Source organism: Adelges cooleyi, unplaced genomic scaffold (assembly GCF_023614345.1).
Source record: "Adelges cooleyi isolate 19-005CV unplaced genomic scaffold, UGA_ACOO_1.1 ACOO_flye_CR_arks_rails_tigmint_CR_PRNA_108, whole genome shotgun sequence".
Classification (NCBI taxonomy): domain Eukaryota; kingdom Metazoa; phylum Arthropoda; class Insecta; order Hemiptera; family Adelgidae; genus Adelges; species Adelges cooleyi.
The window spans coordinates 4,338,581-4,354,297 of record NW_026095761.1 but is presented as its reverse complement, the minus strand read 5'-3'; the positions used below and the strand labels follow the sequence as shown (position 1 = coordinate 4,354,297).

Below are 15,717 nucleotides of genomic sequence, written 5' to 3'. Positions count from 1 at the left end.
TTTCTTGATTTCTTCGTTGCTGAGTGCAAGGCATTGTAATATGATGTTACAGCTCTATTTATATTTTTACTCTATAGTCTAGATTCAAACTCATTAGCATTGAGTATGTATAGTATCTATACAGAATGTTATTAGTTATTTTTATATAACATTATGTTTTGGTATAGACTAGTAATACAACTTTTGATCTATAGAGTTGCTAAAGTCGGTTCATCGGTTTAGAAGATTTCCAGACACAAAAAACACATTATCAATACCTTATCAGCTACGATTTTATTATAATTATTATTATACACACCCAACTGTCATGCCTAATCATCTGGGTCTGTATAATAATAATTATAATAAGATCGTACGAGCTTGACATAACGGCTAATTTTAATTAGTTACCTATTTACTTAGACTCTTAAATTAGCGCATAGATTAAAAATACTATAGTATACATTTTAATGTATGGTATTAGCCGATTCCTGCGTCGGTATAATAACAATCTAGCCCGGTGGTTGTATTTTTTCAACAATAACAATATAATTACATGTATATAACATCGTTATTTTTATCATCTACCGACCGTATCGCGATCAAATATAATAAAATATGTAACGTTGAGTGTACCTACACAAAAGATTGATCACCGTCTTGGCCGGCCAAGCTGTACGACTTTGGGAGCATTGCACGCGTGACGCATACAATATGGTCATTGTGCGAGAAATCATTATAATATATTACTATTATATTTTCAAGTGTTGTTATTATTATTATTATTATATGTATTTATCTATAATAACCCGGCGATGATAATGATAACTGCACGACCGGCAGCAGAAGCAGTTGACTGTAGAACCGGATAACCTTGACAGTGGACAGTCACAGTTCACACGCACGCACACATCTTGACGAACACACACAGATTATCGTTTTCTCTCTCCCTCTCTCTCTGTGGTAAAAGCATAATATTGAAAAATAATAGTAGTATACCTACCATTGTATACTGAAAACATCTCTCGAGTTCAGTGGGTATTCTCCGTGGCTGACGTAGTGGTGTCGAACAGCTGCCGCGTAGTCGTGCCTTTGTCGGTCGTCGTGGTTTGCCGGTGTAGTATTTTGGTTATAAATAGTTACAATATTTTATTTTCCTCGTTTTTTCATTTTTGAAAATTCATTTCCGAAAACAATCTCTAAATCATGTTCAGCGGAAAATGTACGAGCAAAGCCAGGCTGGACGGCAAAATAGCCATTGTGACCGGATCGAACACGGGCATTGGCAAGATCACGGCCAAGGAGTTTTACAAAATCGGTAATGTTATTATTTTTTTTTAACGTTTTATAGTCTGGTAAGTAACGACAAATAATAACTAATTAATATTTAATAAAATCAAATATTTCGGTCAACGTTACTGATGGTTATAATTATTGTTAGTGCTGGACTGAAAAAAAGATCCTTATAACGTCCTAAGCCGGCCAAAAGCGACTTTGTCAAATGCCGGCCGGTTTAACCATGGTAACCTTGATAACGTTGTTTTGATATCATGTTTATTATTATCCACAGATTTGTATTATAATAAACTAGATAGCTAATTAGTGATAAGACATAAGTCGACGCGACGTCTGCCATTTTTGAGGGATTTTTGTGAGTATACAATTATTATGTATAATATAATATATTATATTATATATCTGTGATTCTGGGATATCAACTAAACTTGTAATTATTATAAACATAATCTTTTCATGTGATAAGGCACAAAGATGGCGGAAAATGGCAACTTAAATTATCTCTATTGGCGGAATGTACACTTGGAGCAATCTAGTTTATTGTACTAGGTGATTGGTTAAATATGGACCAGTCAATAACTTAAAAGATATTAGACTTTTTTTTATAATTTTATAGTTATTAGTTGGGACACATTAAATATATTTTTTAGAATTATAACTCCGTCCCTTATATGTTAAAATCTTATAAATTTGAGTTTTTTAAATATTGACGTACATATTTGATTTTGTAAATACATGTCCCATTAGGTATATTAAGCTTGGTAGTGCACAATAATAATCAATAATAGTTGTTCTAGACAACAAGCCCCTTGTTGCACTTAAGACCTGTTGATAACCAATGTCTTATGCCTAAGAGTCTGTTCAAAATTTAAGTAACACTTTTTAGTGATATCAAAATCCGTCCCTAGGGCCGTATTTCTCGTTAGACAAGTGAGGCATGAGCCTAAAATTTAAAGAGGTCTTATTTCAATTGCACACTTTTCATATGAAATAGCGAAAAAAGTTTTTCCTTATTTTAGAAACAATACAAAATTCTAATATAAAACACAAAAATAAAAAATATTAGGTAGTGTAGTATAAATTGTATTACCACGTATAACTAATGCAAGTTTTAAGTATACCAGGACAGTATTATTCAAAATTTTAAGTTGCGATGTTTCTTATTGTATGATAATACAAGACAAATTGGTATCATCACATAAAATGTTGAGGAATGTGTGGTAAAACATATTATTCAAGATTTTTAAATTATGTTTCTCCTTAAAAAAGGAACTCATTTTTTATAAGAAAACGATGTGTTATTTCTAAAATGACATTAATTTAAACGTGTAGCTACGCAGAAAACCGTTTGTTTCGTTCATATAATATTGAAACCCTTAAAATCTTGTTTATCTGAAATTTGTATCGTAGTATAGTTTATTTAATTATTTTTAAATTAATGTTATTGTACAATACCCGCTTTTGTTAATTATCAGCATGCACTTGCTACTTTAAACTACTTCACTCTAATTATATCATAAGCGCTACTACGGTGTAGCTAACAATTTTTAAGTGTTGAAAAAAAAAATAGAAGTGTCGTCATACACTTTAAAAATAATTTTTAAAAAAAATGGATTTGCCTGTCTATAGTTAAGTAAAGTTAACCGTGTTAGTTCAGTATAATAATAGATAAGCTACATTTTGCACTGTAAATTAATCAATAGTACGGTCAAAAGACAACCACTCAAATGGTTGGCGCCCTCGTTTATCGACGTTGTCATTTTTTTTTTACTACTTTATGTCAGAAGACCATTGAAGCGTGATAAATCAAGGTTTTAGGATACAAACGTTCGGAGACCCTACGACAGTAGAATAAATAAACTAAAAGCAATATCCTTGTTGATCATATTATTGAATAAAAAAAAAACGTCATGTGATAAAAAAATTACTGTAGTATAGTATTTTTACTACACTGTAATATACTTATCTACAATATTAAATTTGAATATATTACACCTAGAACGGAGAAAAATACTTTTATCTCGAGTAGTAGTGGTATGATATACAATATTCGTAAAAATTAGTATTTTTTCCTTCAAATTGTATGCTGGAGGGTTTAGATTTAATTATACTCGTACGTCATAAAATTAAATTGTTACAAGTAATGAATTTTTTCAACTTAAAAATAGTTTTAAAAAAATACCTCTATCCTCTCCTAACACTGACAAGTTTTACGTGTAGTCTCGCGATAATAATATTTGCTCTCGGCTTTATAATATCTCCCAAGACGGAATTTGAAGTATTATATTTTGTTACCTACGTTCTAAAAAACAGCACAATAGTATATAATAATTCAATTTCATAACTAAATTTTTACATGAAATAAAACATAATAGTTTGAATTACATATTATTTTCTTAACCTTTAGTGTCACTAACATTAAAAACACAATGAGCTATCATGTTTTTTCAATGCAAAATATTTGGTGGTGGTGTTATTTTAAGTATATTTTATGTCTAATATTAAGTATCGTTTATTATTTTTTGTTTAAATATTTATTTAATCCTCCCGTATAATATCCGTTTCAATGTTGACTGTAATAATATGTTTCCGATGTAGGAAACATATTATTACAGTCAACATTGAAACGGATAATCTGTTTGGGATTGAACGAATATTAAAAAAAAAACAATTGAAATGACATTCTAAATATAATAACACATCCTTTCTAACAAATTATTATGTAACACGTTCGACTCATTGTAGTATTACAGTGCACCTTTGGTTAAAGTCGAAACAATACCAACTATATTATAAAATCCTTAATGCGCACATTTGAGCCCGAGTCATAATTCATCCGGAACAAAGTTTTGAAAAATTGTTGTATTAACAGTTTTTAAAAGCGTCCAGATTAAAAAAAAAAACCTGAAAACTTTTACAAAACAAACCCTCGCACAAACATCATAATGTATGGCTGTTCGTGAAAAAAAAACCCCCATATGTAGAAAAACATAATAACGAAATAGATAAATTATGGCGCATTTTTTTTCGGTTGTAGTAATTTTGGTATGGGAATTTTCACTCAATGAAAATTTATATGTTAGCTTTGGAAATCCATGAATTTACATCAGTTCTTCCAAATTTCAGGCGCAAAAGTCATAATGGCTTGTCGGGACACGAAAAAAGCCGAACAAGCCGTTACGGATATAGTGGCTAATGTGAAAGGCGAAAACCTGGGTCAGTTGGTCGTCGAAGAACTCAACCTGTCGTCGTTCGCATCGATTAAACGTTGCGCAAAAAACATTTTAGAAAAGGAATCGAAAATTCACCTTCTCGTTAATAACGCCGGTAAGTACGTTTGTTGTATAAGTGTTCTATGAGTCTTAGCGACATATTATGCAAAAGTTATTTTCTCCGCTTCACGGAAAAACATTGAACTATGAATATGTTATCACTTATCATTTATCTCTTATCACTCATTGTTTATCTCTAATATTTTATGCCTACCTTAAAGCGAAAGCGTATTTATATTTTATTCATCTGCTCACGGTGTGTTACCTCGAAAAGAACCATCCGATGTAGGACACTCGTTTTCTCAGAATATTATGTTAACATGTTTTTCAATACCTTGGAAATTGTTATCTATTCATCCCTTATACAAGTAAAACAAGTATAGACTTTGTTTTATTATCAAATGGGAACATGTGTTTTTTTTAAATTTCATCAATTTTGTTCGTTTACAAAAAGAGAAAACGAAAGTCTTACCTCACATGGGTCATCCTGTACATTTTTTTTAGTGCGGATTAACAAAGCTTGAAAAATCATAGGAAAACGTCAACGGACGAATCCAAAAATCATGATAATAATATTTGAGCTTTTTTTTACGCAGGAATAATGATGTGCCCGAAAAGCAAGACGGAAGACGGGTTCGAGACTCAGTTCGGAGTAAACCATTTGGGACACTTTTTGTTCACTTCACTCTTATTGCCAAGAATCCGAAGTTCGGCACCGGCCCGAATCATCAACGTGTCTTCTAGAGCCCACTTGAGTGAGTTTGTGAATATTAGTTCAAATCTGTGAAATTGGTTCACATTTTGTTTGTTTGTTGTAAAAAAACATTGTGCGCAAATTTAAATGATCAAATTGATCTTTGGAAATATCAAACAAGGTAAAAGAAATCGGAGGTATAAAAAAATTGTATTAATGGAGGAAGAGACGTGGACAAAAAAGTTTGGAGAAGTCTACTTGTGTGTTGCAAGACAATCACGAACCACTTTTTGAATTAATTCTAAACCGATTTAGGCAATTAATTCAATTCAATAAAATATTATTTTTATAAAAGCTTACAAAATTCATACAAAAATTGAAGCAAAACACGGTCAGTGTTATTCAGTTCCTATTCGACAGGGCAGTGAGCCACACAGTGGGTAAAAGTTAACTGAATAACTTGTAAAAATAAATAAAAATTGTTTTGATTAGGTCCTACTAGGATTAAAACCCACTAAATAACTAGTACTCCGATAATAAAACAAGCTAATGCAGGTTTATTTACAATCAGAATAAAACGTTCGACAGTGATGAGGAAAAAACTTAAGTAAAATGTATGGTTTAGGTTTAGGCGCTCCCCCTCTCCATTGTGTAGTATGTGCACTGTTCGGTAACAACTTGGATTTTCGATTTTTAGGAGGAACGATCAATTTCGAAGACATAAACTTTGACAAAAGCTATTCCGCCATGAACGCGTACAGCCAGAGTAAATTGGCCAACGTGTTATTTTCAAACGAGCTGGCCTCTCGACTTAAAGGTAAATAGAAAAAAAGATTTGCCATAGCCCATTATGTATATTTTCTACACAAGAATCGTTTTAACATCTTCCAGACACTGGAGTGAACGTGTACAGTCTACATCCGGGAATCGTAGAAACCGAACTGGGCAGGACCGTGGACGATGTGTATTTCCCCGGCACGAAATTCCTTGTAAAACTGTTTCTGTATCCGTTTATCAAAACACCCGACCAAGGTGCCCAGACAACATTGCATTGTGCTATAGACGAAAAGGCCGGCCAAGAAACAGGTCTCTACTACAGGTAAGAAGCGCAGTTCCAATAGGCAGGCGAAGTCGTCAATAGAAAATAGATTATACCAGTCGAGTTCACACAGGGAATGGCTATAGTAGTTTGTCTGCCCAGACTTAAAAAAAAAAAAAAAAAACTATAATATTTCAAGATTAGAGGTAAAATTGATTTTATCGTAAAGACTTTTTTTTCTTGTATGTGGTGGTCATACTGGCTTTTATCTCTTATGTTTACTTCCCTATAGCATTAATTCAAAAATATACTTTGAATCCAAATCATACTAACCACATCTACTATCGAGGCTAAATTCAGTCCGTTTTGTGGTGTACTGATAACAGTTTCGGATTCGCCGTCAAAGACTTTTAAAAGAAATATAGACTATTATCTGTTATTTTTATCTATAGAATTTTTTAATCAAGACAATCCGTCACCTTCTCAGATGAGCAATATTACAACTCGGATTAACCTAAAATAAAGTTACCCAATTTTAGACATCTACTAAATGAATTTCACTAGCAACTATTTTCATAAAACGTATTTTATTTTTTAGATTGACATCTATAATAAAACATTTTTTAAGTTCCTAACGAGTTGTGATAAAATTGAATGTATCTTGGACTATGATCAACCTAAAAATCCAATTTAAGTTTTATTTGGTAAACAAGGACAATTAAATACGTTGCTTTTGTCAAAATAATCTATCAATTGAAATCAGCTTAAATACTATATTGTGAAAAAGAGTGAATAATTATTAACCGACTTTTCGAGAAGTAAATCAATAATTATATTTCCAACATAAAGTTAAATCAAACTGATTAGAATTTCAATAGGTAGACTCGGAAGAGGATCCTCTCAATTACTAGTTGTAGTCGGTAGTTAACTATTGTTTGAGCCTTGTTTTAGAACCGGTCAGTATCAGTCGTCTGAGGGGGGGAGTGGGCTATAGGGACTAAGAGAAGCCTTTCCCTTATGTACTTAAATTGTATGCATTAAAAAGGTATTCTTGTGTTAATTTTTTTATAATATGTATTTTTTTTTACTATGTAAGCTTTAACTGTATGACTATAATTGCTCGTATGTATTTGAAGTGAATTTTTTTTCTAACCCTTCCCCCTTTTTTTATCCCTAGATCCGCCACTGAAAATATCCTATTATGTAGTTTCTATATTGTATTTTACTGTACCTCTCCTCAAACAAGAAAGTTTTATGTGTTTATAACCGTTTCAAGTGCAACAATAGTGTAACACCTTCCATTGGTGTTGTCTCGTGTTTACTTAAGGCTATTGTGATTTCCGATTATCTGATATAATATGTTTCAATATTTTCATGTACTTTAGCGATTGCAAAGTAAAAGATACATCCGCCTTAGCCAAAGATACCGAACTGGCCAAGAAACTTTGGGATAAGAGCGTCGAGATGGTCGGCATAAGTGGATACGATATGTTCAACACAGCAGGCGATGCCATTCCAGAACCGTTAAAGAACCTTTGAACACACAGTTTCTAAGAATACCTTTTATTTGTTTATTATTTTTATACCTAAATTTTTTTATTTCATCATACTCATGCATTATTAAATGTACTATTAACGGTATAATTGGCCACCATTTTTGTTTTAAAGATTTACTAGAATACAATACGTAAATTTGTTAATTTTAATTAAATACATTATATTTTACTAATTGAATAATAACAACAATATGTCTATTGATTAATATTAGGAGAAATACTCTTACTAGAATAAATTCTATAACTATGTCTGTGATGTTTGGGATAAGTGAAAAAATGTAATTTTGCGGTTATTAGCTTAAAATATTTTTTTTAAAAATTGTCTACGTTTGGGCATAATTGGATTAAACTATACTGAAGTTATTTAGTTTGCCCAAAAGACGATAAGTCGCTTATTGTGTACACATACTTTAAGTCTGTGCAAAACGAGTCAAGTTGACTTGTCCCTTTATACACAAAAAATACAATTGACAAATGTGATATTGGTTAAATTCAATAAAAATTATAATTGTTCTCTGCCATAGTAATATAGTTTAAAAATAAGTTAAATAATTAGTATGTTTTGTTCCAATATAAATTGGACCCAAACAATTTTCTCAGTAAATTCTATTTACATTTTCTCAAAAGAAAAAAGTTTTAACTTATGCATCATTACTCAAACACCACAGATAGAATATATTAATATAAAATATTTTCAAAACATTGCCAAATTCTACGTTATTTTGTTGTTGGGACGGCCGCTCAACTCATTTATAACAACTTTTAAAATAAGTAAAATTAAATTAGATCATAACTTCGGAGGATATACCTTTTAATATACACTTAATGTAGTATACACTTTAAAAGTAATACAGAACAACGTTTTTCTTTGAAAAATGTATTTATTTTTAATAATTTAAATTTGTACTACACAAAGTATTTTCGGAAAATGATTTTCAGCAGTAGGTTAGTTTCAAAAGTATGGTGACAGCAAAATATAAATTTAAAATAAAGTAATATTATATTTTGTTCGTTGTCGGATAGCGACGAGTTGAACAATTAATCTCTTTTGCCAGCAATGTGACCAATTGATTTTTTTTTTTTAGAGTTAAAATAAGAATGATCGGGACTTGCTTGCTGAGTATTAAATATATTTTGTTTAACATAAGATAATGTTGGATTTTTTTATCGTTGCTGCCACATTACGTTAATAGGCGATTAAATGAATTGAATATTTAACAGAATGTTTATAATATTTTCAAAATATCTTTACATATTTTATAAAATAAAATAGGCTTTTAAAATAAGTTAGTCATATTATGTAGGTTCGTAAGTTATTTTTAAAACATCAAACAAAAATATCAACAAAGCGTTTTGGGAAATATCTTTATTTTTTCTACCTAGTGCTTTGTGGGGTTTGGGTTTAAACTAGTCTAATAATCCCAAACGATAATATACTTTCAAACTAATGAGTAATGTGGTTTGTTGTCTTTGCCTTTCGGAAATTTCTTTCTTTTTTTTTATGGGTTCTATTAAAATATTATTATTGTTATGCTTCTAAATGTATGAAAAAATTGGAAGCCGAGCACTTATCGTTTACAGACTTGCATGAACAGCATGATTTTTTTTTTTATATAATATTATTCTCGTTAAATAAAGTATTAAATTTCTAATGATAAAATCATTTATCCACGTCACGGTGACACGTTTGTAATTTCAATGCAACCCACGAACATGTGTTGCAATATTATTAAATATACACAATGCACATTTCGGTTTAAATAAAATATACATCAAAATTTGTAATAATAATAATAATAATACAGGCCATGCCGTTGTCGTTTGTTCGATAAAAAAAAACCTATATTTTGAACGTATTCAAGAACGGATAAGCGTACCAAACTTTTTTATAAATAAAAAATATGTATTAATCCGGAACACAGAAAAAATATACATAGGTACCAACTACACTGAGGCTTTTAATTTAAAAAATAATGTACATCATTTTTTTTTTTAATAACATAAAACTGAAAATAACAGTAAGAACACATTAAAACCATATTATTCTAATAAAAAAATGATTCTAATGATGACGTTTAATACCCGAATAATAGTTGTTATCAAATAATAACTTTATGAAAGACTATCCGTTGGGTCGATTTCGCATTGCATAACCTGTAAAATAATATTGGTTCACTCGTTTATGGCCGTTATTAAAAAAAAATACACTAAAATTGTATTCCATAGTATTATTATTATCATTATTGCAGTGTAATGATATTTTTTCAGCACATTATTATAGGCGCTTCTTTCGTTATCAGTGCGCGGGACATTAAATTTCGGTATTAAAAATACAATAAAATACCATACATAAGTATTATAGTATGTACATTAACGACTTGTTACTGCAGTAACCTAAAACTTTAAAAACTCGATCGTCAAACCGTTTATTTTTTATTAAAAAAGAAGATAACTCGCAAAAATAACTGAGTAAATTCTTAAAACTATAGTAATACTTTAAAAACCAGACAATTTTATAGCAGAAGTGCTATAAAGTGTCCGGACTTTCACAAGAAAAAAACGCTACTTAATGGTATTATAAGTATTAAATATTTTTACAATATAAAGCTATTTACCTAAGTTGCAACGATGGATAGTAATTAATAGTCAAAGTTAAGCGTTTTTTTTAATATTCATCCAAACATTTAATATGTATACAGCTTTATATTGTAATAATATTTATGCGATCTTTTAAATAGCGTTTTTTTTTTAAAATCCGGTTAGGTTGACATTGACATTGAAAAAACATTTAAAAAAGTCTCCTAGATGAGTTGGGAACTTTTTTTTAATTTTATTATTTTAAGCGCGTCCGGAAGTTAAACTGCAGGTAGATATAAAGTGGGCATTTAATAATATGTTATAAAATTTCTCAAAAATCTGTCTTAAAAAATCTCTTGAAATGTCTAGAAAATATCTTGTATAATATTGTTAAAATATAGAATGTCTAAAGTTTCAAAAATAAAAAAACCATGTTCGTTTCGATAGTTAATCGAAAAAAAACAATACTTACAGTAATGTTGTTTTCGAGGAAATAAAAAATTAATTCTCTCCGCGAAGGGCTATGACGATGATGATGTGTTATTTTAACATAATAATATTATGGAAAGGTTTGAAAACTGTAAAATATATATTACTTTGCTTTTTAGATTGATTTTTGTGGCTTATTTTTTTTTTCACTTTCACCGGTGTATGTACCTAATCAAAGGGTCGATACTGAAATTAAATTTCAAGTTTACATCATACCTGTTCACCTGTGTTGGACATTTTGCAATATTACACGGTATTGGGTTGTATAAAATAAAAAGGTGAGTATGTATAGTGTAGAATACCGCGAAGGACTGGCGGTTAGGCATTTTCGCTTTGGCCTTTGCGACTTAAGCCGGTGGTAAATAATTTTCACCGACTACCCTCTCGGTTAACGCTATCTAGCGACGGAAACGGCGAGCCGACGAATCGATGGTCGTGCCCCTTCATCAGTGTACGGGCGGCCAACAAAAGTGCACGGATGTGTTGTGTCGAGTTGCTCTTGTAAAAAACCGTCGATCTCTCGGCGATATTATCCTGACGAGCAAAAGGAAATAAACAAAAACATCTACTCGAACACACGGCCAACAATAAAATGGTAAGTCAAATTGTTCATAAAATAAAATTTATATTAACTCGAAAAAAAAATAATAAGGGTTTTCTTTCCTAAAAATGTCACCCCCCCCCCCCGTAATATTATAATATCGTCTCAATTTTCCAAACCAGCCATAAGCAATTTTTGAAATTTTATAAAAAAAACTACGAAAATAAGGTTATCAAAGCTCGAACGTTGTACACGAACATTTGGTTTAAAAAAATAACGTTACAAGAGTACCTAATTAAATAGATTTATAATTTGGATACAGCCGGTTTTGTTGTCAACTTCTCGTCCTATGCGGCTGTTTTTGAAACCGACAATTTACATTTTCTTTCACATAATATTATGGCTGGTTTTAAAATTGACACTACGATATAGGCGATTTGGAAACAAACATTGAATATACATATTAGAACCATTGATTATGTCTAGTTTTGAAGTAAACAAATGGGCGATTTTGAAACCGATCACAATTTTATATTAACAGTTTACATCAGTTATAACCTTGTTTGATGTTCAATATTTTTTATAAACCATGTAATACTACAGTGTGACCATTTAAGAAGTACAAAAACCCCCGTTTTGAAAAATTGGTATTTTAGCTGGTTTTGGAACTAGATTGCCTCAATTCTCGCCAATACCTTAATGTTTGATTAAAACTTTAAAAAAACTCTGCCCTTTCGGCAGGGCGAGGGGGTTTCTTTCTCCCCCCCCCCAACCTGCACTTCTAGTGGAGTATATAATATGTAAAACATAGAGAATATGTATATTTTGCTTATGCCTTCCGCTCAAAGTCCATTAGTATGATTTCTGGCACCGAGTACTATCTTTTTTGTGCTTTTTCATATGCTGTACGTTAGTAATGTTAGATTAAGACTAATCTTGCGGACCGGCTCGCTGCAAAAGCATTCTAGTGAATGCATTTATCAGGATATCAGACAGGGTTAACAGTTTTCCTAACTGATACAAATCTAACCTAACCTTACCTATGTAATCAGAATCTATCTCGAATCTAACCTAACACTTATATTTTTTTTAAATTTTGTGACGCTCGTCGGTATAATGGTCATCGGTAAAGCATATTAATAATATTCTGTGCTAAAATTTTAAAATTGTATTATCGCATGGTTGCCAGTACGGATTCGTCAACTACGCTTTGGAACTGTTGGTGCTGAAGACATTCGGCGAGGAGACATGGGAGCGAATCAAGTAAGCGATTGTGTTCAGATTTCGGTTTTACAAGTATCGTTAATGTAATCACAAACGACGATTGCAGAAAAGAAGCGGAGGTCACCATGGACGGACAGTTTTTGGTCAGGCAAATCTACGACGACGAGATCACCTATAACTTGGTGTCGTCGGCCGCGGAAATTCTAAGTAAATATTATCATGTAGTCCATCTAGACACCTTGCACTTGTCTGGTAAGGTCTCTATGTGGTGCTAAGTCTTAGAATTGGAAATTAGAGGTCTCAAAATCAACGCGAGGGGGCGCTCAAAATTCTCGACCCTCATTCTCTACTCCTTCATAATAAAATACAAACTACTAATAACGATTAAGCTGGACTGGTGAGAAGTGACATATTTAAGCGTGGCCAACTAATAAATATTTACAATTCGGTCAATGCACCAAAAACGATAAAATATTACTGGAAATAAACGAGTACAGCCGATTAATGTGTCAAATCACTAGGTTACTTTTCTGTTGCACGTTATATTTGTACTGCCTACATAGCATAATAATAATAACCATGTGCAATCCAAACGACGATGTTCGCAGACAAAACAATTGCATAACATTCCAAATCTCATTAAACTTTGATTAATTTCCACGACCAACAACGATCAACCATAATAATAATAATAATAATTAACGTTTGGCGTTCTGCAGAAGGTGTGTACATACACATTTCGGAAACACTTAACTGTACCTTAATATGTTAAGCAAACGCAGTGTGTGGGTCACAAGGATTTAACAGATTTACATATATTATAAATATACCAGATCCTTGTAACCCCCCACATGGCTGTATGTAATGAAAAATAAACAGAAAACGTACCTACTACAAACGCATTTATCGGATTATTGTATTTCACTCACCTCGTTTAAAAACGTGCTTGTGTACTTAATTTGAGTAGAATTTCTAAAAAAAAAAACAAAACAAATACGAAACAAAATAATATGGACTTTTCTTATGAAAAGAAAGAATTTTTTTTTTTATTAGTTAAAGATTTTCTTTTTTGTATAAAAAAAAATGGTAGACGTGATACAAAATAAACATTGGACCAACAGTTAATATTATAAGTGACGCAATACAAAATAATGTACTTGAGATTATAAAACTCTATTATTTAAAAATAATAAAGACGCATTATTACAATATAATCAACTTCAACTGACAACTGTATTTAAGACAATTAAACGTTGTATAACTGCTATAACATGGCATTGTTTTTTTTTTAACAACAATTACTGTGAAATCAATTAATACATGCTCAAGAGAACACTGTGGTGGTACACCTTTGTGATAAGGCAATATGGTTCTTATCAATTTGCTGTTATCAATGTTAACAATAACCGAGTTTGCAAGAATTAGATAAATCAACGTTAAATTAAACTGAATACTTAGTAGTTAAATCGATCAAAATACTATTAAGTATTAACATTTGAAAGTGAGTAAAATTACCATAATAAAAAAAACCGATTTTTTAAATTAAATTTAATCGATTTTAAAATCAAGTGGTTTTTTTTTTGCTAAACCAATTATTCAATCGTCTTTAAATTAAGAACGGGTGTTTTTCTTTAATGTTCCGTTTTGGATGTTTACATAATAAATAATTGATATTTTAATCACTTCAGATCCGTTAAAAAATAAATTATTTTAAATAGTCTGGCTGAGATTAACCTTTCTAATTAGTAATTTTTTTAAATCCCGGCCTGTCAACGAGCAAAATGGATAAAATATTTAATAAATTTAACTACTCATTTTGTTTATTTTAAAAGAGTGTCTAATAATTATTAGCATATGCACTAAATAGTAATGACAAATAGAAGATTTCCAAGTTAAGTACATTTTTTTATTATTATTAATTGTCATATACAGGGTGATTCATTAAAGACAAGACTCATTTTTTCTCAGAAAAATTGCAATTTTGTAGTTTTTCTTTTTGAACACCTTTTTGTTTATGTTATTCTTACAATAATAGACAATATTCAAATTTGTACCTAATAAGTCTCCATAAAGAATAACTACAAAATTGCAATTATTTTTTTAGAATATGAGTGTCTTGTCCTTCTTAATGAATATTTTATACTAAATCGAAACATTAGAAATATTTTCTCGCGATTATAGTGGATTTTCGCAGGAACTGCACTACCAACACACAAATCGTTTTTTACGATTATTATATTATAAACGCGGTTGATTATGATTAAATTTGTAACCTTCGAAATGCTTTTGTGTGGCTTATGAGATTATATATCTTAATTTTAAACGGCGACGCGCTTTCTCGTTTTACAACTCCGCCGTTGGCACAACCACAGCTGTTGTGGTGTATTGTTAATAATATTTTATGGAAACCGTTGCTATTTTCCAGAGCTGCCAGCCAACAGCATACTGGAGCTGTTTGGCAAAATGTTTTTCGAGTTCTGCCAAGATTCCGGTTATGATAAAATCCTACAGGTGTTGGGAGCAACACCCCGGGATTTCCTTCAAGTAACCCCCGTTTTGGTAACCCTTTCGTTATTGGTTTTTAGTAGTAATCGTTTCAATATTTTTCCAAGCAGAATCTGGACGCCCTGCACGACCATTTGGGAACACTGTACCCAGGAATGAAAGCTCCGTCGTTTCGGTGCACCGAAAGACCCGAAGACGGCGCCCTAGTCCTGCACTACTATTCGGACAGGCCCGGGCTCGAGTACATAGTCATCGGCATCGTCAAGGTACATCATATTATACGCCCAGCATATTAATATCCAACAATATTCAGCTGGGAAATTCTAACGTCTACTATCACTTACTTCTGTTTATCATTTCCAGACCGTGGCCAGTAAACTGCACAACACCGAAGTAGAAGTGGAAATTTTGCAAACCAAAGAACAATGCGATCACGTTCAGTTTTTAATAACCGAGAAAAACACGGCGGGCCAGCGCCAAAACGACCAGACCGCAGAAGTGGAAACGCTATCGCAAGGTCATCACCGTAACTGTATACACTTTGT

At 31.5% G+C, this 15,717-nt stretch overlaps 3 protein-coding genes across 3 annotated transcripts in view; all 3 read left to right on the top strand.

The window, feature by feature from the left end:
* LOC126845725 (uncharacterized) overlaps positions 1–15,717 on the top strand; it is a 149,900-nt gene that overhangs the window by 118,869 nt on the left and 15,314 nt on the right. The gene's annotated exons all lie outside the window — the stretch shown is intronic.
* Positions 966–7,997, top strand: LOC126845643 (retinol dehydrogenase 12-like). Its single transcript, XM_050584429.1, has 6 exons — positions 966–1,297; positions 4,402–4,602; positions 5,144–5,302; positions 5,939–6,058; positions 6,133–6,340; positions 7,666–7,997. Exons 1-6 carry the CDS (start codon positions 1,186–1,188, stop codon positions 7,817–7,819), a joined length of 954 nt encoding a protein of 317 aa, XP_050440386.1. The 5' UTR covers positions 966–1,185; the 3' UTR covers positions 7,820–7,997.
* LOC126845633 (guanylate cyclase soluble subunit beta-1) overlaps positions 11,365–15,717 on the top strand; it is a 35,412-nt gene continuing 31,059 nt past the window's right edge. The window contains exons 1-6 of the mRNA XM_050584419.1: positions 11,365–11,497; positions 12,633–12,706; positions 12,774–12,874; positions 15,093–15,211; positions 15,283–15,438; positions 15,536–15,689. Coding sequence (XP_050440376.1) covers positions 11,495–11,497; positions 12,633–12,706; positions 12,774–12,874; positions 15,093–15,211; positions 15,283–15,438; positions 15,536–15,689 — 607 coding nt within the window. The 5' untranslated portion in view covers positions 11,365–11,494. The remainder of the gene's footprint in view (positions 11,498–12,632; positions 12,707–12,773; positions 12,875–15,092; positions 15,212–15,282; positions 15,439–15,535; positions 15,690–15,717) is intronic.